Source organism: Haemorhous mexicanus, chromosome 8 (genome assembly GCF_027477595.1).
Source record: "Haemorhous mexicanus isolate bHaeMex1 chromosome 8, bHaeMex1.pri, whole genome shotgun sequence".
Classification (NCBI taxonomy): domain Eukaryota; kingdom Metazoa; phylum Chordata; class Aves; order Passeriformes; family Fringillidae; genus Haemorhous; species Haemorhous mexicanus.
In genome coordinates, this window is record NC_082348.1 from 7237786 (window position 1) to 7264585 (window position 26800).

At 39.4% G+C, this 26800-nt stretch overlaps 1 protein-coding gene across 2 annotated transcripts in view; it reads left to right on the forward strand.

The window, feature by feature from the left end:
* NCKAP5 (NCK associated protein 5) overlaps positions 1 to 26800 on the forward strand; it is a 351387-nt gene that overhangs the window by 291306 nt on the left and 33281 nt on the right. The window contains exons 12-15 of one of the 2 annotated variants that reach the window (XM_059852591.1): positions 646 to 834; positions 1303 to 5150; positions 5847 to 6024; positions 10174 to 10252. In XM_059852591.1, coding sequence (XP_059708574.1) covers positions 646 to 834; positions 1303 to 5150; positions 5847 to 6024; positions 10174 to 10252 — 4294 coding nt within the window. The remainder of the gene's footprint in view (positions 1 to 645; positions 835 to 1302; positions 5151 to 5846; positions 6025 to 10173; positions 10253 to 26800) is intronic. The other variant, XM_059852590.1, reaches the window with a different exon arrangement.

Sequence of the window (26800 nt, forward strand, 5' to 3'; positions counted from 1 at the left end):
TGAAATTGCATTTGGAAAGGGGCGATAACTACACAAGTACTAAAGGCAGCCATAAAGTGTCAATAAATTGCATAAGCAGGAGGCTTCAGCTGTCTGCGAGCGACACGAAGATGGATTGTCCTACGTCAGAGAGTTTCTTAGACAAAGCTTTGAACTAGATAGGAAACCAAAATTAGACTGTAATGGAGAGATTCCATTCTCAGTGGACATTCTGCTCAGGATACTAAATTAATTTACTTTGTCCAAGCTGTGCAGCCTCATCTGTTACATTGTGGGGCTATAATGCAGTTGTCAGGATGGACTTGTATTCTTACAATTTTGTTTTCTGTATCTTAGCGGTGCACGCTGCTTATGTATGAAGCATAATTCAAATAGACTCAGAATAATCTTTACAATAAGAAGAACAGAATACTAGTCCAAGAACAAAGAAGAAAACACTGAGGATTGTGGATTTTTTTCCTCCTGACAAATGAAATTGTTAGCAATTTTAAATTTATTTCTCTGTATTAAATTCACCAGAAGCTAAATTGCATGAGAGGAAGGCAGAAGTGGCTTACTTGGTTTTTCTTTGCCATTCTTAATCAAGGGGAAGTTAAATGATCATTTTCTCCCCATAAGATATTTCAATTTCTTCTCATATTTTAGGAATGCCAGCAGAATGTGAAATCCAGCACACCTGTCTTGAAATGCCAGAGTCAATTAAATATGACAGGCTCTAGCCGCCTGTATCCTCGGAGCAGCTGCAGTAGCAGTGAACTCTCCCTCTCAAGTGCTTGCAGTGAATATTCCAGTGGTTCCTCCTACACTTGGAATGATGGAAAGACAAGTAAAAGGGTAAATCAAATTAATTTTCTCCATGTATTAGTTTAAGTTAATCTGAAACAAGATTAATTGAAAAGCTGCCTGTTCCAGAAGTTTTTTTTACTTTCCTCTCACTTTTATATTGAAAGCAGTTGTCACTAAACTGTTACCCCCCCCCATTTAATTTTTTTAGTGATTCCTTTATCACTCCAGCTTACTTACAGTCTCCTCATTTGTTCAGACATTTATCCTGCCTTTCATATTCCAAACTGCTCTTCTTTTTTATCTTAATCCTTCCATTCATATTGTTCTTCCTACAGCTTTTTAATGCACTGCAGCCTTCACAGCACTGTAAAATCCTTTATTAAAAAGGAACTTTGCTTTAAATAGAAAAGAATGGAATGGAATGCCCTTATGCAACTCCTCTATCTCTTTACCAAAATGGCAACACTTTCATTGACAGCACTTGTAACACAAGTGATTTTTACTTTCTTTTGACAGTCATCCGTGAGATGGGATAAAAGAATAAGCATTGGTTCTTCGCTCCCAAGCAACCTCTCAAGTCCTGCAGATGATCTACCTCCAACTCGTATCAAGGAAAACCATATCTTAGAAGGGCTGAAAAAATTGCAGGAGCAAAAAATGCTACTTGAACCACCTTCAGTAATATCAAAATGGGGTTACAAAGATTGCATGAACTCCAACGAAGGAATATATTCCCCTGGAATTAAGTGTGGTGGCCACAATGAACAAACTCACTGTAAGCCAATGGAAATGGGAAGTGTTTGCATTGAGCACAACAAAACTTTCTCTTATGATTCAGATTCCCATGATGATGCAGATGATGACTCTTCATCCTTACTGTTGCTGCAGGAAGTTCCAAGCAAAGACTGCAGGACCTATTGTAACAAATTAACTCATAGCATTTCTGACAGTCTCTTTAACTGGGATCCTAACAGGAAACATTTGCCAGAAAGAAGTCTGTTTTTTAATTCAAAGGAAACACCTGAGAAATTGACTAGTTTTGTCAGTGGATTTCAGGCAGAAGTAAAATCATGCACCAGAGCAAAGCTGCCTGAGTTACAGTTAAATCAAAGCCATTCTAATATAGGCTGGAAGGACTTTAATTTTCAGCTTTCAGACACTGATGACAATGAAGTCTTGGATGAATTGCATATAGAAAGCAGTGATGAGAAAAGTCCCTCAGATTTATTAGCAGCTCCCTTTCCTGAGAAGTATACAGAGTCCTCTGACTTGCTCAAAGTCACGGAGAGTTCTCAGTGTGTATCTACTGACAAAGAAGAGAACCAGATACCTGTTCACCCAGACATTAGGCCCAAGACATGTAATTTCATTAAGCAACAGAAGGTTATAAAGAAGACCTCTTCTGAAGAGTGCATTACAGTAATATACGATGCAAAGGATGGTGAGCCAATTGAAATCAGCTCACATCAAACTGGAGTTGTCACTGTAACAAGAAATGAGATCTCAATCAACCAGCCACAAACGATGCCCAGTGCAGAATATGCTGAACTTATACCTCAGGGAAGAGCTGATTTGCAGCCAGGACCCAATGCTAGAAACTACACTGCTCCAGAAAGACAGGAAGATGAAACTGGGAAAAATACTCTTGAAGATAATACAGGGAATAAAAACACAACTGTCCCCCTGACCTGTGGTGAATCTTCACGCTGTGGAAGGGTGACACAGCAAAATGCTTCACGACAGAAAGTAGTGAAGCCAGTGTATGATGCATCATGCAAGGTCAATTCAAGCTCCACTGTGCATGCAGGAATCAATCAAAAGCCAAATGTCACTAAAATACCCAGCAGAGGTAAATTTTCTCCCCAAAAAACTCTGATGACTGAGAGTGGGGAGGCACCTGTAGCTCTGTCAGTGGGCCCCACAGCCCTAGAGAAATCACCTGCTCTGCCACCTGTAAAGCTTTCAAGATTCAAAAAGGCTCAAAGCCCTCCTCGTCATTTTGATTCAAAAGTTGAATTTCAGGTTCCAAAGCCCCCTGCCCACGCCCTGCCTGACTGGAAACGTCCTGGCAGAGGAGATGGGTCAAAGTATCCAAAGAGTCAGAGTCCAGCATCACCACTGTTGCCTCAGCACCTTATAGAGTCCAGTAGCTATGGGGAACCTCCAACCAGAGACTTTCACTGTGATTTAGCTACTGTAGAAGCCCGGTCTCCATCCCCACCCCTTCCTCCAGGCAGGTCAACATCCCTGTTGATTCGGCCTAATTATGCTAATTCTCCACCTCTAGCAGTAAAGTTAGGAGGAGCTGGTCCCACTGAAACAGCAAAAAATCTACTGAAATCATCTCCATTAAAAGGAACTGTGAACTCTGGCTTTCATAATCAATCTGGTCATGAAATGCAAGCAAAAAATGTATCTTCTGGGGCCAAAATTGAATTATCTTACCTTCAAGAAAACGCAGAAGGAATTATGCAAAATAAATGCACATCTCAGCAATCCCACAGTGCATGCCAAGGACTTTCCAAAGTTTCCACAAAGCAAGTCTGCCCAAAAACCCCAAATCAGGTGGGTCTCCACAGGAATCGTGAGTATTCCAGCACAGATTTTCAAACAGCCAGGTCCTTTTCTCTAGGCTGTCCATCACTGGAAACAACTCCTTCACAAGACACCTATTCCAGCAGAAACAATATTTCCAGTGACAGTGGGTTGGATCAGCTACAAAAGATGCCAAACATTCTCCCCACAACTCCTCAGTGTCACACAAGTGAGCCTCTGCTATCTCAGGTAAACAATTTCCCGTCAGCGCCGTTTCCTGCCGGCGATGCTGCGCACGCCTCTCAAAACTCTAACGAGAGAGGAGTGAAAACCCGTCTCCCTGTAGGACTGAAATTATTTGTCAAATCTCCCCAGCTTCTCCGCAAGAGCTCTACTGTACCAGGGAAGCAGGAAAAAGACAGCATAAATGCAGCTTCCAAAAGTAATGGGAGCTCCAGTAAGTACAAGCAAAGCGAGTCTGTTTGTGTAAGCACCAAAGGCGCAGCGGGTGCGGAATCAAAGGACTCCAGGTCTGATGTTGAAGTAAAAAATAATTGTGCTGTGGGACTTAGTATGGATACAGCATCAGCTCATTCACATGAAAGCTGCAGCTTGGTGGTAGACAGAGGAGATGGATTAGAAAACAAATTAGTTAAGAGATCTGTTTCTTCCGGCAACAAGTCGCACTTGAAGCCAGCTCTGGGCATGAACGGAGCGAAAGCTCGCAGTCAGAGCTTCAGCATCCACACAGGGGAGAAGCCATCTGCCCCTGGGACTGAAGGGCTTGGGAAAGTAAGGACTCAGATCATTACTAACACTTCTGACAGAGGGAATTCTCTAACGAGGCAGAACTCAGGCGTGGAAGGGCTTCAGATCAAGGCTGCTCCTGGGACAGCAGGGACACCAGAGGCTCTTTTATATACTGGTAAACCCACAGAAAATTCTTGTCCTAGACAAGGCTCTCTTGGAAATATGAGTAGTTGCAATAGCCAGCATGGAAGCCCAAGCAAATTGCCCTTCAGATCATCTCAAAAAGTAGACCAGTTTCACAACACTTCAAAATGTGATGGAAGCAAACCATTTTCTCAGAAAGATGCACGCAGTCTATCTGTGCAGAGTGAGAAAAGCACTGAAAGCTTTAAGCATGAAGCTCTAGGTAAAAAAAGTGTTCTGTCAGCAGAACTGGAGTTCTGTTCGAGTACAGAAGCCTCGGCTACTGTATCTGCCAAACAAATTTTGTCCTTCCAAAGTTTTGATGGAGTAAAGTGTCCTCATAAACTGGAAGCAACGAGGTCACGAAGACAGCAAATGTCTTTAAAATTAGCAGAAACCTCTGAGAAAGTTAATGATCTTTTGAGTTCTCCATCTCTGCAACCTACAATAGAGGAGAAAGTCATGCTATGCATTCAAGAAAATGTGCAAAAGGGTCAGGGACAAACCAAATCCCCCACTGTGGAGAGTAAGCAAAAGACTGGCCCTTCTATAGCCAGTTGGTTTGGCTTCCGAAAGAGTAAGCTCCCAGCGCTGAGTAGCAGGAAGACTGATGTTCCTAAAACTAAGGTGGAAAAAAAGGATACAAAAGTTTCAGGATTTGGAATTAAGCAGGCAAAATTAGAGAGAAGAAAAGAAAAGAAGAAAACCGAGCAGCACTGTGAAATAGAAAATCAAATTAACAGGAAAGCTGACAGTGGTGACATTTTAGCCATGGAGAGCAAAATTGTGAAGCCTTCCCAAGACTCTCCTAGTGAGACTGAGTGTGAACAAGTCAGAGGTTCTACCACAGCTGCCTACTCACCAAAAGACAGCTTCATGAGAGAGCTTTTAAACAGGTAAAACTCCAGAACACAATGTGGGATGTGTTGATGTCCGTGTAGCTTTACAGATGCCCAGATGTGAAGTTCAATGTATGTTCTTTTTGTGCTAAGAATGCACAGTAGCAAACAGTAGGTGCAAAAGCTGGACTTTATTCTCTACAGGGAAAAAATAAAGTACTCAGAATGAGATGATAATTTTGTTCATGTTACTTTAACCAAACCATTGGTCTTTGAAATTAAAGATAGGCGAGTTACATCCAAGCTGATAATTCAAATTATTCCAGAAATCAAGAATCTAGGCAGATGGTGTGTAAATATAGAGGGTAATTAAGTACATGTTTTAATGTATTCCATCTTCCTGTACTCTAACCAGAAAACACATATTTGGTAACTTGTCAGAATTAATTACCTTTCCAGCTCTCACAACCTTTGGTCACAGAAGAACTTAGCAATGGGTATATTATGTTTTCACGTTTGCCCCACAGCAGTCCCAAATATAATATAAATCATCAGATGTGAAAGGCTAAATTGATATACTACCTGAAATTGCAAGTGACAGGTTTGATCAAGGCTAGTTAGAAACATTTATCACTCAAAGGTCTAGAGACAGAAAGATACAGAGAGGTTACTTTAAACATTAAAGGAATGGGAAAGTAGAGTGATTGAAGAAGGGCAATGCAATTTATCAGAGGAATCACTCTCTACCTGCAGAGTTGATAAGAAAGCAGCTCAGCAGACAGAAAGTGGATCAAATAATGTTTCCTACAGGAGTGTGTCGAAGGGCAGCTCCCAGGGCTCCGCTCTTCGCGGCAACTCTATCAGCTCTCAAGGAAACCACAGGAAAAACAGCAACACAAAAGCTGATATGGAAATGCAGAATCAGACCCTGGTAAGTGCTTCGGTACATGAAAACATTGTTACCTTCTTTTTAAGTCCTGGATGTGTTTCTTATTGCCATTGCAGGCAAACAGGATAATAACTGTTTAGATGTAAGATAGAAGGATATTGTGTAGCTAGAGGATTGGGAATTAATACAAAAGTTGGCAGCTTGGCTATAGGCCACATTATACAGATAGTCATGAAGATTCTACTGCTTCTGCTGGCAATTCAATTCCTGTGAAGATACATGCACAATGATGCTATAATCATTCTGTAGTAGAGGGAAATGATAGGACCATTTTTTTATTTTATTTTTTCCTCTTTCCCTTAAAATTGCATGCCAGTATTGAACATTCCTCTGAACATTACAGATGTCATTAAGCCTAAAAAGTACACTGCTGGTGTGGAAAAGGCAAATCATTTGACCACATTTGGGAATATTTGTCACTTAAGAGGGAATGTTCAAAAGCAGAAACATATATTGGACCTGCATCTCACTCTGTGCCGTTAAAAATCTCCCTGTTAAGGCCTGTAGTTAGTTTTATACTTCAGTAAGGTACTAACTGTACCTGATAATTTAATTTACTCAGAGAGGAGGAATGTTGTTTTGTAGAAGAAAAATTACCCTGTTTTCTGTTAGCTGCTGGAGTCTGGTTCTGGACTAACTTTACTGCACTGAGAAGTGTTCACACAGAGTAAAGTCAGGCTGAAGGGGTGCCCTTCCTGGTGAAGCTTCTTTTAATTAACCTTAGAATTTAATGAGCAGTGTCTTGCCTAGCAAGGACCTCCCCCACGATGTTTTAAAGTCCAGCCCAAGCAGAGCAGAAATGCTGTAACCCTATAGCATTCTTTCCTCACTCCTGAGATAGCTGTCTTGTCCATATTAATGTGATTATTATTAACCATAACCACAATTTTAACAAACAGCCTGGAAACTGGTGCCAAATATAATACCTGCTCTGAAGCTGAGGCTGTTCCTTTTGTGTTCTGGTAGATCTGAGGTACTGAAGTGCAGCACATACAGCTGGGGGAATCTGAAATACAAACTCTCTGGGAACATTGAAAAAGCTTTGTAATGGGAAATGAAAAAACTCCTACCTTAGGGCTGATGTTGAGGATGCTTGAGGTTAAGGCATTCCATACATAGTTTCAAGACATTCCATACATAGTTTCAAATTCAGGCAATTTTTTTTTTTCCTTTTTTTTTAACTTTAATACAGACGTCTTTGCTGAGAACATCTGCAAGGTCATTTTTTTTTTAAACTTACAGGGAACATATGCAAAATGAATGTGTTTGAAAACTTTCTTCCTGACTCCTCTGGTATCATCTCTTCTTTGAAAATGTCGATGTCTCCTGCATTATAAAACCACAAATTATAAGCATATCTAAGGCTGTCCTTGTAGTGTCACTGAAAGGAAAGAGAGAGAATGAAAGTCTGGAAATGTGCAATATGCAGGAAATTCAATCCAACTGATCTAGAACTTAGATAGCAGAGCAGAGCCCCTTATCAGAGCCACTCAGTTTAACTATGCCCCATTTAATATGGTCCTGACAGCTTTCTTCACTGTACAGAAGTACAAAAACTCTACACATTGCTTCTACAATTTCATTATAACTTATTATTTTCTAATGCTACAATAATTTGCTGTGCTTTTTGTCTGTCATTTTGTGAAGTCTTTCTAAATGCTGCAATAATAGTCTTTGAAGTATATCTTAAAGAAACACACTTCATTTTGTGAAGGAACTACAAAGATTGTTCTTAATGTACATAAATAATGGAGAAATGCTAATTATACTGTTTAGTTTTTAAGGACATGTTAGTCATGGTGAAAAGGCATTACTTCTGCTACACCATATACTCTTTTGTTAACAGGGAAACAAAGTATTTTTGTGTGGTTTCTGAAGATTAAGTTACCTTTATATGTTTCATTTTTTTGAGTTTCATATTGTGTTTTCTGTGGCACTTAATTCCTGAAAGAAATATCTAGTGCCAAGAGACTGATGACATCCAGAAAAACAAGATTTTCAATGTGCTTACAGTTATTAATGCTAACTTATGAAAGAGATATACCTTAAGATTCCTCAATGTGTGGTATTTCATCTTGTCCTCCAAACTTCTAGAAGAAGAACAATGCAAAGTCTTTAAATGCAAAGTTCATGAATCTTATTACTATCATTTCCAGTTATTCTTGGTGTCTGCTTACTTTGAAGCAGATTGCAAAGGGCTGGGAGATGGCTGTGACTGAAAACAGACACATGCAGTAGAATGGCCTGTTGTGCATTTTTTTTCCCTCATAAAAAGACAAAATTAATGCTTTTGGAGAAAACAGCATAAATCTTTTTAAAAGCCCTAAACCAGGAAGATTTCTTTTCTTTTCTGAACAATGCAAAGTGCACTCAGTCATACAGTTCAGTGCAGAAGCTGCTGTATTTCCAAACTGCTTATCAGATATATACTGCTGCTTTAAATCCTGGCCAGAACAGTTTCTAACATTAATTTTCTAGCACAATCTTTTCCTTTAAAAGCTATTTAATTTTTGATGATTAAATCACTTTTCTTATGAGGTGCCAGGTAAAGGCTTGAGGCACTGTTACACCATAACACATGCACCAATTACCTCTGATTTCTGTTCATGCAAAGAATGTTATTGCTGGACTGCCACAGAATTTATGGAAAAAGCAGTGTTCCACCAAAGGTGGCCTTGTGCATTCACCTTCAGAGGGATACACTTCCCGTTAGTGTTCATCAAAAAAAGCACTTTGCTCTAAAGGCCAGCCAGCAGAAATACATAACACTTCAGCCTCCACCAAGGATATTCCATGTTCTCCAGTACTTTTTCGTGTCCTTGGCTGGAGCTTAAGGTGAGATACATTCATTTTTGTGCTGCGCTGCTTCATTTCATCTTTGTGGTTTTATTACAGCCCTGTGGGATTTAGAACAGCCACGGGTTTCACTTTGTGAGGTAGAAATGTGGCACCAAACCCAAGACACCCAGAGTTTTGTGTGGCACTGTGTGTGCTCAGTCTGTGTGTTTGGGGAACACCCAGGGATCTGTCCCAATATTGTGAAATGTCACAGCAGCACTTGGCCATGCACTGTACAAATATGAGAAACTGTTCCACCTGGAACTGGGTGCCAAATGAACACCCCCCTCCTCATTTTCCATAGCCTGAAGAGAGGCACTTCCTAAGAAAGAAAAGATGCAATCAAATGCCTGGGATTAAGAGATGATAAAAGCACTTTTAAAAATCTGGAGAGCAAGTCTTTGGTGTCGTACTTGGGCTGCTCACAAGAGGTCAACAGGGCAACTTGTGTAACCCAGCCAGCAGGATTTACCCTGTGATCAAAGATATGTCATGCAAATGATGATAAATTCCAGTGGTTTCGATCACAAAATGTGCTCTTGTTGTTGTGAGCATGCTGTAAGCAGTTTAAAACAGCAGAGAGTGATTAGCAAATAATTTAAGATCCCTGAGATATTGAAAGCAATTTTTTCTGCAGTGCTGCCTTTCCTCCTCTCATCACCCTGGAAGTATCTTTATTCCTGTTTGATTTATGGAGCATGGCAGAAAAATATGTCCTTGAAACTGAATGGTGGCCACTGATGGCATGTGATGGAGGGAGGGGGATTTCACTGTGTGCTAGGGAGGGACTCAGATTATCTGTGCACATGGGAAATAGGAGTGCAGAATGACAGGGCAGGGATACACCTTGGGAAAAAACCCATAATATCTGAGGGGTTTGAATAACACAAACTTGAATACCTCACACAGGCTCTTCGAGTGCACTGCATTCTTAAATGAATGTTTTCTCTCTGTCTAGGTAATAAATGCTTTTAAACAGAGGTGGAAATAAAAATGACAAAGTTCAGTGTTTGCAAACTGAACTAAAGAGATACCACACCATTTATTAGGTTTTTATTTTGAAGAAGTGCATCTTCCAAGGGTATTTTTCATTGCTGCATATTGTGATTTTGAATGAAATTAAAGTTGTTATCGTCAGACATCATTCATAGAATAGGACAGGTTATATATTCCACTCTTAGCTGCCATGTAACTTTACTCTGATTTATTTCTGCAAAACGTTCTGTAGTTGTCATGAAGCAACATAAACAGAGTCACAGATGTTCTTCACTTTTGTTGTTGCACTGTGTACAGGCTAAAGTAGTCACAGAGAACCTGCAAGAAGAAGAGGAGGACACCATGACAAGGACTACATGTCAGAGTCATGTGATAGGTACAGAATTATATTTTACACTGGATTTTATTGCTGTCACTTGCAAAAAAGACATGTTTAATCCTCATTACTTTGTTTGTTTGCCCCCTTATGTCAGCTTTAGCCTTCATTTAGCTCCCCAATAGCCAGATTTCATCAAATGCATGAGATGAGTACACACCATTACAATTGTGGGTCAGTGCAATGTTTGATTGGAGGGTCTTGGGTTATGAAAGATCATTTCAGCCCCCAAGAACTGTGGGTTACACACAGTGGCTTAACATAAGGGCTGTTGTGCATGGCACTTTCAGTGGGAATAATACTGACATACTGTAACTCTGTCATCTGGCCTTGAACTAGTAAAATTTAGAATAAAATTTAAATAGCAGAATAATTGCTGTGATAAACTAAGCCACAAGGAACAGCAAACAGGTGTCTGTTCAAAAGTCCTTAAAGCTGTTCTTGAAAATAAAGTTGCATTTGCTGTGGAAGGGTAGCACCATGCACCCTGCCTCGTGGCTGGCACACAGTAATTTTTAATCTCAGTACATGTAAAAATATCTAATAGGCAATGGAGGGCAGAACAGAAGTCTGAGGTTTGTATTGGAGCAGAGTGTCACCAATATAAAAAACTGACTGAACAAGGAAAATTCACCTTTAGCAAGTTGCCTTTGCAGTAGAGGCTGCAGTAAAAAATTTCATTAAAAAGTTAAAATCTGATTCCATTTTTTCTTGCCAGAATCTCTTTCATTTCACTGGTACTGCCAAACCAGCAAGCCCAAGCAGAGGTATCATGTCAAAACACATTTCTTTTGGGGGCAGTAGGAAAATGTTTGCATGCTTCATTGACTTGTACAGCCCTTTCAGTCCCAAATTCAGACAAATAAACTCTGGCTGTGTTACCTGAAGGAAAGATCCCTAAACTCTTTCCTCTCTGAGAACTCAGCCATCACCTGGCTCCATGACAACAGCTGAATGACAAGAACTTTGTACAGTCTAAGACTCTGAGGGCATTCTGTCAGTGGCAGGCACTAGCAGAGATTCACAAACAGAAATTCATGCCTCTCATGCAGTACATAAAGGGCTTCTTTTCTGGTACCAGAAATTGTTCAGCAGAGAATACATTGCCTAAGATTGTTCAAAATTATTTTTCCTCATACTGAAATAATTATTTTGCATCCATACCAAAAATTCTCAAAGCTTTTACTTGGAACTATGTGAAATGTTTCAGTTTTTTAATCTAGATACTGAAAAAGAAAAAAAACCCAAACAAACAACTATTTGCAGAGTTTTGGGTTTGTTTTTTTTTTTTTTTTTTTTGTAAAATTACACCAGAGTATCCTTGTTGTTCATCAGTGTAATTGGTGATTGTGGCTGAGACCTAATTGCTATATTTTGGTATTTTATTTGTTATTGCATCCTGTAATAAATAGTTCTGGTGGCTTTTGAAATATGAATATTTTGCTCCTCCCACAGGCACCAAATCCAAGTCTCTGACAGGACATAGTGGTTATGGAGCAGGTCGTCAGATGCTTTTAAAATCTCTTTATAGAGGTTCTGGCAGTTTTCTGATACAAATGTTTTCATAGAAAAATACTGATTCTTCCCCCTGCTGAAACTCTCTGCTGCCACAGCTTCTCTCACTAACCTGTTCCATGGCCTCAACACCCTTATAAGTAAACAATTTCTTACTAATTTCTGAATGCACTCTCCATCAGCTTAAAGCCATTTCCCCTTGTTTCCCCAGAAAACAAACTTTGCTGTGGGTTTTTTGCTGTATTTTAATGCATTTATTCTACTGGGTTTTATGAAAACAGACTTAGAGCTGAGTGTATGGCAGAAAAGCTATCATTTAGCAGGGAAAATGTTTTTTATGCAGCAGGAAAAGCATGTGTTTCTGTAGCTGTCACTAAAATAACTGAACTGACAGCAGTCCTGCCCAGTTAACCAAGAAACAAGGTACTAATGACAGTCCTCTGGGGAGGTGCAATGTGAGACAAGTCTGGTTCAGCACGTTCTAACAGTGAGAAACTCCTGGGTATGGATCAAAAAATGTGTCAAATACCACTTGCTAGGTTTTTAATTGTCAGTTGCTGATCTAAACCAATTGAAGTATTGTGCTGGCTCTTCAGATTTGCCCAGTTGAAAGAAAGCAATGATGCCCAGTTATATACAAATTCCCTCCTATATACTTACATCTCAGGAACACATGATCATTTCCACATGAAGCAGTCATTATATTGTGCTATATTGTTCTTCAAAATATACTTAAACCATTTTGAAAGGTTTTTTAAATGTGATACACCCTGGGTGCCTTTGCTGTGGTGTCAGTGAGGAAGCAGAGATGCTGCCAGTGCTGCCACCCCCACAGACAGCAGACCTAAGGACCCCTGAGTATCCCTTTGAAGTCCTGTCATCCTCAGGGCTCTTCCCTCAAGCCCTTTGCAATAAAGCAGTTGTGTTTTGAAAGAGGATGAAGTGGAAAATGCTGAAGTACCTAAGAGGAAAGGACATGATGAAAGTAGTGACTTCTTCTTCATGTCATGGCAGGCTCCCCAACTCAGACAGATACAGCAGGGTCTTTGAGTATTCCTATAAAGAAAATTCCTTTATTGAATGCACAGATGATGTGTCAAGATCCTGACAGTATTGTTCCCATGTAAACATAAAAAAAGTCACCTTCATTTTACAAAGAAAAAGAATTCTGTTCCCCCCAAGGAATAGAAGTGTCATTATCTGTCTTGAATTTCCCCATTGTCACAATGACCCAAAAATTTACAAGACAATTACAGATGACACCTTTACATACAGAATGTAATAATTAGACATCTTGAGAGGAAAAAAGCAATAAAAAAGTTCAATATTTCATATTTCAACTACTGTTTCAAATTAGCAGCTGCTCCTGGAAAAGTGATTGTATTAATTAAAATGCATTCAGAATTTTCATTGATAAACAGCTTCAAGGGAAAAGTCAAAAATCCGTGGCACAAGCAAACAAATGCTAATTACTGAAGAATTCATTCTTGCAGTCAGCTTCACATGGGAATACTAGGGTATGCAGCAACAGTATTTTTGAGTATACACAAATTAACAGGCTGTTTTCTTTTTGGGAATGTATCTGTAATGAACAGGAAATTTAGTTGTAATTAATCATATCATTCTCCAGTGTTGGTATGAACCTCTGCTGAGGCTGAAGGGAAAGTCTGAATGTGCCATTTTTTCAGACTGCAGCACTTTGGTGATTTATCAAACCCCAGTTTGAAAGTTGCATGATAATATTTTTTCTGAGTCCAGTTTCCATATCTGTTACTGCAAATGGGTGAGATTTTGCTAGAAGGGCAAATCAGCATGGAATAAGCTTTTTGCTAATGATATCCTCAAGCTTCACACAAAACAGCCTCAGCTTATACAGGCTGATGAGAAGTGTCTGAGAAAGTTTCAAGTCTGTTCTTAAATTTACACACAGGTTTCAGTAAAAAGAAAGAGGGTTTCTTTTTTTGTCACAAATATTTCAATGTGTGAATGTGTTTGTTTACCATTGTGGGTTTCCAGCAGGCATTTCATCCTTTGCAACATAAGTGAATCAAACTCTTCTGGTCTAAAGCACTGAAATTCAGGGAGTACGTGGAAGCATGGGCAGTTCATCTGGAGGAATTGTTTTATTGAACTGGAAAGCCTCTGGTTTCAATTGCTATATTTGATATGTCACTGATTGAGCTAAAAGGCCAGATTGATTGTATAATAAAAGCCTGTTGAGTTTGGATATCAGGGGCAGCACTGCAAGTAGATTTTTTTCATCAAAATAACATCGCTGGTAAGAATGAAATAGATGTTAACAATCTGAATAGAGCTGAAGGTTTTTGTGGGTTCTTTAGAGAGAAAATACTTGATAACTGGAGAATTGGTCATAGCAATCCAAAATCCATCTGGGTGTTATTGGCACTGCCTGCTCCACTGGAAGCACAAGGCACTTCCTACTGAAGTTGTGTGGGGAGTTAAATCCCTGAGGCAGGCTGGGGTTAGAATCCACAGCAGAAAGATTCACAGTTCCTGGAAACAAATCACCTAACTGTGCATTGACCCTGCTGTTTGTTTGGAGAATTCCAAGTGAAATTCAGAGCTGGGCAGAGATTATGAAGATAAATGTAGCCAGAATTCTTGAGACTTTGAAGAAGGACTTGGAACTAATATTTGTCAAATTTTCATTAGAGGTCCAGGTCAGTTGCTCTAAATGGATTCATCCAGTGTTAAATGGGAACCTTGTAGATAATACAGAGCAAATGTCTTCAGAGACTTTAAAGGGTTTTGAAAAGTCTCTAGCTAGGTAAAGGGTTGGGCTTCCACACTATTAAAGCAACATTAAAAGTGCACTGGAGGCTTTGGTGCTTTGTGCCTGAACAAAAACACACACTGAGGTCAAGGGATTCTTTTGTAGCTCTGCTGTAGCCCAGCGCTCCAAGCCATTAAAGTTCTTGATAATCATCTGCCTTATGGCAGGTTTGATCATCATTTTTTCTGCTTTCCAAGAACAACCTTTCAGAAGGGTTTTGCAGTGTAATTTAAAGGCAATCTGGTCAGAAAAAGGAAGAAACTTTTTTTTTTTATTTTATAAGGAACTTTTTTGAGGTTTGTCTTCTTTAGGGAGCATTTGGTAGACTCCCTTAGATGCTTCATGTTCCAGAGAGGAAGTATAGTGAGTATTTTATATGTTGCATTGTGTTTTAAAATCCCCTCCTTTAAGCTTTATATGCAGCAAAGTGATCAAAGCCCATGTTCAATAGAAACCAGGAGTGTCCTTCACAGAAAGTTTGATAGATAAGCTGCCAGCTCCTTGATAGTAATTTTACAGATATATTGATAGCAAAGGTAGAACATGTAACTTTGCAGATAGAGGCGGGTTTGACTTAAAATGAAATGTCAGCATTACAATTATTTGTATTAACATATCAAATACTGAGGATGTTAACCTTGGCTTTTGTATTCTGATATTGTTTTATTCAGCACTCAGTAGCCATGCTATGAAATTATACATATGATAATAAGAAAACACACTTCATGAGCAGACTTTTCTGTGACAAGAGCCTGCACTCTTTGTAGTGCTCCAGAGAAGTTTTTTACTGCTCCTCTTTTCTTCCTGGTTCTTAGGTATGTTTTTCCCACAAAAAGATACATTTTCTTTTCTCACCTTTCCCCTCGTGTTTGTTCACCTGCATCATTTCAAACTGGTGATCGCTGCTTGTGTGGACAAGCACAAATCCAGACTACCATTCAGAGCCTTTCTCTATCCATACCAGTAACCATTTCTAACCAACAGATCCTTGCTCCTGTGCCATCTGCCTTTTTTTTTTCCCTCTTGGTTTCTTTCTGAAATCCAGATCTGATGAACACTGGAACTGAGAAATTATATTTCATATTTCATTTCTGATATGCCATTTAATGCTTAGTTATATAAATTATCTAATGCCTTATTCCAAAGTTTGTTGAAAACAATAGCAGTCCCTCTGCTTGTAATAAGCTTGTTCCAGGATTCCAGTGAGAGAAAAAAATACTGGACACCCTCCTCTGCCAAACCAATCACTTGGTTTTGTCCACCATTAAGCAAACTACTAAAACTGGGTGGTTTTACTGGGGTCCTAAGTGAACAGCTATGAAATTCATGTTTTCTCATTTTTGGGGAATTGAAATAGATGGGAAGGAAACAAGCCTGATTAATGTGGTAAATACATTAAATGTGACATGCATCATCCTAAAGCATGTCCATTAAGTCTGATGTATTTGAGCAAACACATTTACATTAAGGAACTCTCAGAACCTGGAGACAGATTACAGGAGGTCTGTAATGGATTACTGAGATAAATGTAACAGGATAAGTGAGAGAGGAGACATGGTGAGCAACTTATTGTGTTATAGCCTGGGCATTCAGTAGAGAGAGGTGATCCACATCACTGTGGAGAGGCAAAGGGATAAGCCACAATTTGCTTAAATGCTCAGCAAATCATTGGGTGCCTCCAGAGCCTGTAATGAAGAACAATATTCAACTGATATGGTGTCATCTCACCTCAAAAGAAATCCTCTCTTGTCATGAAGTCTCAATGCCTGAGAAAACAATTTATCATTGTCAGCATTCATTCCTTTCATCAGGCCATTGATGGAAGTCAAGAGCCATTTAGCAATCGTAACTGATATAGCAGTTGAATCATTCATTTACACATTTTCAGATAAAGGGAAATTGTTTGCTTTATCTTCCCCATCACCACTCAGCAAAGCTGTGGAATGCCTGGAAGTCTCTACACCTGAGGTTGTCTATGAAAATCATCAAGCAAAACCAGTTATCACTGAATCCGTTTCCAGCCTGGGTCTGTTCCTATTTCAATCTGCAAATTGTTCCATTTTGATACAGGCTGTGATAAGGTATTAGATTTTTCATGAACCCCCTATATGAGCAATGGTACAATTATGCATGGATGGTTTTGCACATCATTACAAAGCTGTTTTCCCAAGCCCTGTGTGCATGTGGAAGGTGAGAGGTTGGTGTTAGATCTGTAGGTGCTGGATGAATTGCTTAGAAAGTGTGCTAGAGCCCTGGCATGGCAGTTCAGCATAGCAGGCAACTTAAAAATCTGCTCACTTGCCATATCTAACCAGCTTCCAGCTTAGCTGTTAAGCCAAAGGGCTAGACTCCCAATTGCTAGAAAAATAATTAATTGATAAATAGTAAAATTAGTTGCTTGCCTCTAGCAATGCTGGGATCCAAACTTGTCCATTAAAAAAAAAAAAATCAAAATAAACCAAAAAAGCCTCAAACTCTCACACTGTAAGTGTCCTGAAGGATGGGAGAGCCCATCACAATCTTATCCACCATGGTGTCACTGTACAGACAGGAGGCACGTTTGAAAGTGCACAAACAGAGCTGAGATCATCTGGATAAGAAGCAGTTCCATTGCATTTTGACTTACCAAAATACCTCAGTCAGTCTCTCAAATTTATGCCATTTGCTGTCTCCATGTAATATCCCCAAAGCATTTACATTTCCATGCAATTATCAAGCACCGTTCTTCCCCTTTTGTACTCCAAAATCTTCATTTTCTGATCCTCCAACACCATTGGAATGACCTGTGGCTGTTGTTTACTTACTTTTCTGAACCAGAGCAGCTGAAATGAGTCATCACTGATGGGAAATCTGGTTTAATAACTAGTAGGCATTGCAGGAACAACTGACTGTCCTGTGTTAGAAACATCCCCTCAGGCTGGAAGTCCTGCTCAGGGACCTCATCAGTCAAGTTTTTTAAATCTTCAAGGATATTGTTCTACATCTGTCTCTGACCAGTGTGCCATCTCTTTGGGAGACTTTACAGAACATTCAGCAGTCCCACGTTGCTGTGCTGCAATATTTGTGCTGCTGAAGATGTGCTATTGAGTGGCTTTCCAGGGCAGTGTACAACAGCCTTAATTACCATTCCAGGTCTTGCTCATCACAAGTACTCACCCTGGTGCATAAAGTAAATATCCTTTACTTCTGCTGAGTTGCTCTGCACATTCTCAGTGGAACTTTATTAAAATAAATGCCTGCTTTTTTGTGTGTGGTTTTGTATGGGTGAGAAGGTGAACAAGCTACACTGCAGAGCAGATAGCTGAGAGAGGAGTGCCATTATGTGTGCGTGGAGCTCTAGGAGCAGGATGAATGGTGTCAGCTGTGCTGTGTTCTTGACCTGTTTGGCATTTGGACATTGCTGCAGGGGTTGATTTTGAAGTGATGGTCTGGAGGAGCCTATGATAACTGAGTGAAACTTTCTGTGCATTTTTCTATTTGATACTTGAATTTTCATGAAGATGATGGAGAACCTTGCCAATGTGAATAATAAGAAACTAACATCCATTAATGTCTTCTAATTTATGTCAGCTTACCTTCTTCAGAGTCTGGCAAAGACAAATCATTTCTTTGTACTTTAAAGATAGTAGACATAGCATTTGTTAAATTGCCAATTCTTCTACAGCTGTGCTGCTGCCTGCTGTCTAGCTTGTCTTCCCTCTGTGGAGAGAATTAATATTTTGGCTCAACACTTCCTTATTAGCCACAGTGATTTTCTGTTAATTTCCTTCTTTGTCATTACATCTACTGTCCTAGAAATACCAAATTTTATCACTAGAATGAGAAGTGTGTCTCTTTATGCATTATATATAGGATACAGTCTAATTATTATTCAAGATACCCAGAATCTGCTGGTCTCGTTCAGGCTTAAAATGTCAGACAGGATGGCCAGGTTCTGCCACTCTGAAGTTGGTGCTGCTGTGTTGATTTACAGTATTTTACAGTCTAGCCCAATCTATATTCATTTTTATCACTCAAATCAGGACTGTGCCTGATGATCCTACCTCTTACAGGATAGCACACACTGGTATTCTCCGTAGCAGTGGGAGTCCTTCCGTTTGAAACTTTATTACTTTACATGTCTTTTTGCTCCTGGCAAGGGCCATCTGTGGATGTGTGTATGAAACTTCAGTCATGCATTCCCCATTAATTCATATAGCTGAAGTACAACTGAGCAAACTGAAAAGCATTTCTAGTGAGGATGTGTTATTTTAAACATGTTTCATCTGTGCTCACAGGGACTTTATGCCCCTTTTCTACAATGAAATCTAGTATAACTTTTATGAAAAATACATTTTTACCTAAATTATCAGTTAAGTTTGAGCTGTATTGGCATGTGCCTTTCAGATTCTCACTCTGAGGATAGGATGCTTATTGCTAATTTTTTTGCTGTTTTTAATTGAGTTTGAGCTTTGATTCATGTCTTCAGTCTGACACCTGAATTGTTGACACATGATTATGCAATAAGTCATTATTGGAGATCATAGAAAAACAGACTCTTCAAAAAAAATTACTCTAAGAGAGAAATAGTACCTATACAATCAGTGCATAGTTTTTAATACTAGATTAACTAAATTTTTCAGTGTTTGGACAGTTCACTGTTAGGAAAAGAAAAGGAAATCAATCAATCTATTTACAGTGAATAATTTCATTACTTCCTTTCTTTAACAAGCATAGGTGCAGTATGCTGTTTCAAAGCTGTCATCCTAATGGTGTTTTTGTAGCACCACATAACATGGCATGCATTTTTTGCAAAAAACCAGAATTCCTGAAAAAAAATCTGAGTTCATTCTTCTGGCTTCAAATCATGATGGTTTCTTACCAGCTCCTGCTTGCCTGCAGTTAGTTCCACATTGATTCAGCTGGTTTGGTGGAGCTGAACTTAGGAACCAGAATGGAAGGATTCTAGTGCACCTAGAAGTTACTTAAAGCTTTGTGCTCTCACTCTGTTAATAAGTTTTCATTAATTAAGAAATAAATATTTTTTTCAGGTGTGCATGTATATTTTAAGTGATTGTTAGCAGTACCCTTAAGTAAAGCCATCTGCAGGGCAAAACTAAAAATAAATTATTTAAATTTTAATTTAATATTCATGTGGCTTTAATTTTAGTATTTTTTGTACTAACAAACAAAAAGCAGTGATGTTACAGAATAAATATAGCACGTTCTCTAGTGCATTTGCAAAACCCAGAGCTTCCAATGCACTTAGAAACTGGTCCATGTTTACCAGAGGCAGCATTTTTGCTTAGAGCACTATCCCTAGTCCTATCTGTTGGGAATAGAAAATCAAAGAAAGTATCTCACTGTGAGTGAAACCAAACTCCAATTTATAAGAGAGTTGCTTAACAGCAAGTAAATCAGTGCTTTCATCCTGTTATCCTTAAATGCCTCCAGCCCAGTCACTGGTGAACACAGCCCTACATGGAACAGCCAAATGCTCCCCTGGGCACTCGTGCAGCCCATGTCTCTGAGATGCTGTGTGACCTCTTCACTTCTCTAACTGTGCTTTAATGCAGTTATTCTTAAAATAAACCAGCTGCCTCTAATAATACCAGCACAAGCCCAGTCTTAATGCTTCTTGTAAGTATATTGCAGCTGGCTGTTAATTGCTGAACAACCTCCAGGAAAGCTGAGTGGAGGTATCTGTGCACAGCATTATTCATGGCAGGCACTGCAGGTTGGTTATGCTCTGACTGCCAAGCATCCATGTGCTTTATCCTCATGGCAGCACTCCAGGGATGGAGAAGTGGGATTAGCTCTGTGTTTTAGTGTGAAGAACTGGGGCATAAAGTGAGAGAGATAAAGGCCTGTGGTGACATGGGAAAGGCATGGCTGAGGCAGCCTCAGCACCTGGGTAGATAACAAACCATCCTGTCTTGGGCTTTGCTGCTTACAGGCAGGATTCCTGAGAGCTGGGATGTGTCTTTCCTGTTAGAAGGGGAGCAGCCATCCATACCTTGAACGAGCCATCCCCAGGAAGGTGTTCCTGACACTGTGCAATTGCTGGCTCCCAACCTTCACATTTCAGGGTTCTGAGGGAAGCAGAAGGCTCTGCTCAGTGAAAAAGCCTGGGAAAGCTCCATTCCTGCATGGCAGCAGACCTGTCGCTTATTCACACCTTGCTTCAGATGTGAGGACTTCTCCTTCTTCTCAGCTCTTACTCATCTGTAACTTTCTCAGAGATAGTTGCAAAGTTGTAAGGCTGGTTGGCAATGAAAAGCCAAAGGGGGGTATACAACCAGAGAAGAGCAATAGCTCCACAAAGGATTTCTAGGCTGGCCTTATTGACAGCCAGGCTGCACCCAGTCTTCATTTAATTACCTTTTACACAGAGCTTCAAGCTGCTCTTCAAATGAATTATAAGTCTCAATATATCCTTTCTAATAGGACTCAAATAGTATCCATTCCTTATATCCTGTCTCCTGAGAACAGTGAGTAGATTTTAGAAAGAAAATATAACAGCATCATACAAGAGAGATAATTCCAGGTGCCTTTGGCAGTGAGATTTCCCCAGCTGGAAAACTGCACAGACACCTTTGTATTTAATAGACACTTAGAGATGTGGAGTAGGAAATTTAAAAAATTATCTAAGTTCCTTCTCCAGCTCATTTTATCCTCTTTAACAGCACTATTCCACATAGCTTGCCACTACTACAAGCATGCAGGGACCAGACCTAAATGCCTGGAGGAGGATAGGAAGCATTTGTTGGAAAAAAAGTCCATAGATAACTGCTAAATTGGAGTACAAGATCATTAGTATTCCCTAATAATTAAAGCTAATCTTGACTTACTAGTGGAAATGCATTTTAAGATGGGACTGGAATTAAAATGAGGCAGCAATTATCTGTTTCAACTCAGAAAATACACTTCAGATGGGATTGTGGTCATGGAAAACTGTGAAGACAGCTGACAATTTATTGGATAAATGACATATTGCAGTTTGTGGGTTTTGCAAAATAAAGCGTGACTAGGAAGAAAATAGAAAAAATACTGAATAAGTTGGTGAAGTCTGTGTGTATTTAGTTTATTGTTATTATAAACAGGCATAAATTGTAATCCCAGATTCAGGTAGCCATGAATGAAGTTCTGTTGTTTGAAAATACACAGCACAGTCCTCCTCCAATTTATCCTTCCTTAGTATATGTTGGAAATAATCCCATGGCTCCAGTGCAGTGCCCATGGGAGTGCAGGGCTGTGAAAAGTTGGGTCTTTTCTAGTTTTACCTTGGATAGACTTTGGGTTTTTTAATTTTGCACACTGATTGTACCTCAGATCTAGATAGAAAGCAATAATGCACTCATCTTTGATCAGCTGGATCAAATTATAGTGTAAACCCAGAAGGAATAATCTACTTTAAATTGACATAGATTTGGCAGAAATGCATTATCTTTTTTTTTTTTGTGGTTGCTTTAGCATTGCAGATGAAGAGAAGGATGTGCAAATAAAGAGATCTGTTTTGCCATCTGTAGTTTAACTTCTTCCTGCCAATGCCACATGTAGCTTAAAGATGTTTATTAACTTTTGAAAGAATTTTGCAGGGACCTATCAACATTTAAAATATTCTTCGGAAAAGAAAAAAAAAAAATAAAATCTATTAATTTTTCATTTGGCATGTTTCAAAGTGCTTGGAGAAGCTCTACTCCCTCTGTGTTCCAGAAGAAAGCCAATAGATGTGATCTGGTTCCCCATGACAGCTTAGTGGAAACTCTTGAACTTTCTAATGCAAAGAAAGGTAATTTGTGAGAATTTATTTATTCTGTTACTGATGGGAACTCCTCCGTCCTTCCATTTTTAATGTCCTGGAGACTCCTTGAAGAAGGCCTATTCAGTGTTATTTACCTCTCAAAACCTGTCAAGGCTTGAGCCTGTACTTCTGAAAACAGCTTGCTGGAAATTTCCCAGCGAAACTGTTCTTGATACAGAGCTATTTTTGACTGCTTTTTTTCCCAGAAAATGCCTGCTTTCTGTGGAGAATTCTGGTGGATACTTAAAGATTTCAGCTGAAAATTCTGTCAATCATGTACACTTTTTTAGGCCAAAACTTGAAAATTTATGTGAGGAATATCTCAAACCAGCTGTAGTGGTGAACACAGGGGAGGATTCCACATTTTTCATGAGGCGGGATGCTTCTTTTAAAGAAAACATGTCCCTGTGCTACTAGTATTATGCCTAGAAAGCCTGATGTAAGCAGAATTACCTGTGATCTTTCTGACATAAAATACATTTGTCCTCTTTGTTGCTGTTCATTTTTAATGTTAAGATAGATTGGCCATCGAAGTTAAGTAACGTAAAACCTTCTGTGACTTTGCCACCTCCAAACAGAAACTGTTTATGTGGCATTTGACGTAGAAATAGGGTCTGTTTGCAGTAATTGCATCTGGTGGCCAGGAGTGTTTCATGAGTAACACCATGGTGGGCAATGGCTGAGGTTACTCTGGAAGTCTCAGTCCCCTCAGGCAGCACTAAGAGGCAGCTGCCTTCTGTCACTGGTTCCACAAGTGGGTAGAGAGGCAGAACTGCAGTTACAGCACAGTAGGGCCTGGAATTATTTCCTCTCCAACCTGGAAGTCCTTTCCTCTGTGCCACCCTCCAGGAATGTCTCCTCTCGTTATGCCTAATTGAAGTAGGTGAATTTCCTGACCATTTTGAGTGATACTGTATTTATGCACTAATACCTGTTCAGTAGAACTGCTGATTGATGCCTTACTTTAGCTCTGTGGGTAAAACTTGGCATCTTGTGATCTCTGTGAAGATTTTTATGGATTCTTCAAAATCAGAGAAAAACTCACATTTTGTTTCAATAGGTGGTCAAAATAACCATGAGTTATTTTCTAGAATTCTCAGCAGTCTAACAGTCCCTATGTAAAGCAGGACTTGTATGTGATTTGTGAATAGACTGAGCATCTGTGAAACTCACTTAGGATGCAACATAAAAAGACTTTATTGGAATGTGAATCTTTACTTTACCTGAGGAAAAATTATGAAACACTCCCCAGTTATTCAGCTAAAGGTTTGTTTGCAATAACATGTGGCATGATATCCCCCTTAGCAAAATCATGTTTTCATATTATTGAAGAAAAATGTAATCAGAAGCTTTGTTTAAAAGATATGTCACCCCCTTATGTCTTCTCCTTTATGAAATTCATAAAACCTCTTCATTATGTGCTAGGACTCAACCATGGGTTCAACATTAGAAAGACTAACATATCCCTAATCTAAAAGTGGGATGGATTTTGCTCCACTGCTTATTTTGAGTAATACCCTATTTTGCAACTATCAGTGTAGAACTTAATCAGGGCTGGACCCACATTACTTATGTTGTGCTGGAAGCAATTCCCTTCACAGGAGCTGTTCCTTGCTTCCTTTTATTTTTTTTTCCCCCCAAACTGATTTTCCTTTCACATGCATTGTATGAAAAGAGGAGCAGAGGAGGGTGCTGTGAAACAGCATAAAGCAGCATGGTCCCAGCTCAGAAGGAGAGCTCCTCTCAGCCTCCCAGTGACCCAGAGCAGCCCTTCTGAAGGAACACAAAGCAGGGTCAGCACTCAGCTCCCCTGGGTGTTCCCTTCCAGTCTTCAATGAATGGTACCCAGGATGCTTTCTGAGATGGAGGTGATGTGTTCTCAGCTCCCCTGGGTGTTCCCTTCCAGTCTCCAATGAATGGTACCCAGGATGCTTTCTGAGATGGAGGTGATGTGTTTCTGATATCTTTGTGGCAAGTGTTTCGGAAGAAATAAAAAAAGAAGTGGAAGAATAATTAGGTTTAATGATTTGTTGCTGGTATTTAAGATGCATTTTTAAATTATCTACGCTCAGGAGAATGCCCTAAAATACTTCAATTAATTCTAAGCTGTCAGTTCTTATCAGTAGGGTATGTTTACTTCTAACTCTTTAATTTTTGCATTTCAGAGGAAAATGTAAAAAAACCCTACAGAATGAGCTACTAGAGTTGTTTTCCCTTGTGCTGATCTGATTTTATAATTCCTGATACCTGCCAGCCTGAGTGTATGTCCCTTTCCTACTCTCCTCTGCAGACCCTCAGAGTGGTGCAGAGTTTTCACAGATTCTTTTTGTTCCATCTCTAATTTGGGTGCTGACTCTGTGTTGAAGAGACCTTGGTGACCTACTGAGACCAGAAAATGTTGGTGAAGCACCAGTGATGATGCAGTATTGCAAAGCATTGTCCAGCTGCACAAATTGCTGTGGTGTGCAGCTGATGGAGCACATGAACTGCAGGATTGTCCTGCACGGGAAAATATTAATCTGAATATTATTGAGAAGTAGTTCAGAAAACTTTCAGAGAGCTTTCTATGCAATGTTAACTCCTTTTTTTCCTGTGGTTAAGAAGCTTTTTAACTTTAAAGGTCTTCCTCAAATTTTCCACTGAGCTCTTACAACACCCTGGCATCAAGAGGTTCCCATGCAGTCAGGGGTTTCTTGACCTCCAGGAAATATAAATTCTTCCTTGTTTCTGTTTTCAGTTTGGAATTGTTCCTCTGCAGTAGGACTTCCAGGGACTTTGTTTTAGGTCCAGACTCAAATCCCCATGATGAGAGGGAGGGGAGGGGTTATTTCAGGCTTTTGGTTCTAGTCTGATTATTCAGAGAAATGGCTGATGATGAGTCTGTCTGTGTCCACTATAAAATCAATACCATTCTGTGAGCTTCTTTCTTCCCTGGCAAAGAAAGAGGAAGGAAAAAAAAACTCAGAAACAGGCAAGGAATTTGGCTGGTATGCCAGGAAGAATTCTCAAGCAAAAGTAATTAAGCTCATATATAACTCTTTCCAGACTTTAATGTTTCACAGAGCCATTTTTCATCTACTGAGTGGTACTGTCACAGCACCAGAGATTTAACTTTTACATATTTTCATTATGTAGTCTTGTGCAGCTCTTGCTGATAACAGTAATTTGAAGTGTCAGTGCAGCTGATGAAATCAGATGGGCCATGAAGCTGTTTGAAAGCTGTCACTGGGATGTATAAAGTACTTTTTATTTTGCAGTTGCTTCACAAAAATTTTTAAAAAAACATAAGCTGATGTGTATTTGTTCTTTCAGTAATACAAATTGTTCTGAAAGGTACTTTTTTATTTGTATTATGTAGATTATGGGGTGAATTAGTTAGTTTCAGTAATGAAAAATAAAAATCCACAAAGAATTTTGTGGTTTCCTCTGGATTTAGGACTAGGTTTCTGAGGATTGTTCAGCATAGCTGAGTCACAGAATTCTCCAAAAATATGTCTCTAAGTGTCACAATGGGAGCTGCCAAGCATTGAGCACTTTAGAAACCAGACCCTTTTGTGGTTTTTCAGATCTAAAAATTGAGCTGTGTGAGCTGTTTTAAAAATCTGTTTTCCACTTGGTGTATTTCCTTTATCATGGATAAAGTCTCTATGAAGGAAGAATATTATTGATTAAAACTTTTTTTCCTTTTAATTAAATGTGATACCACTGGTGTGCTCCTTCATCACTCTCCTAATTATTTTGGAAACAGCAGGAGACTGTACATTCTGGAAGTCTGGCCCTCAGTATTCATTTCTTTTGATTCTGTGCCATTGTTTTCATAGTCCCTTCCTACATGTACACAAGGTAGTGGTGGGCAAGAGAAATCCATATGTCATTTTAGGAAATGCCCTCAGAAGATAAAAGTTTCCATCTTCCAGTTCTCCTTAGCATAGGCTGTAGCTTTGATATAAATTTTGAACCCTACTTCATTTTCCTGTGGTAATTTTGAGGGAATGACTTTTTCATTTCTTAGAGAACGGTAAGAAAGGAAACAGCACTAAAAGATCCTTCAGAGTCCCTGTGGAAGTGGGATCCAAATCAGGTCTCACATTGACCATACAGACAGGAGAAGGGAGACTCCTCAGACTTCTGCATTTTTATATTTTCAGTTTACTCCGTGTCTCTCTGCCTCTCCAACACAACCAGGGTTGCTCAGATGTCTCCTGGTTGAGAGGAAGATAACAGAAATCCTTTTTATTCCATATTTCCCTTGATTTGCTAACTCTCTCACCAACAGTCTTTAGTTGAAGAATTGTCTTTCTAGGAGCTAACATGCTGATTCAGCTTATCTTCAGAAAAATGGCAAGGGCAACACCTGGCATTTTAAATTGCTTTTCCACACTCCCACTTCTATCTAGGTATTTTGCTATTCAAAAACAAACAAACAAAAAAAAGTTAGAGAAAGTATAGCTGAGAT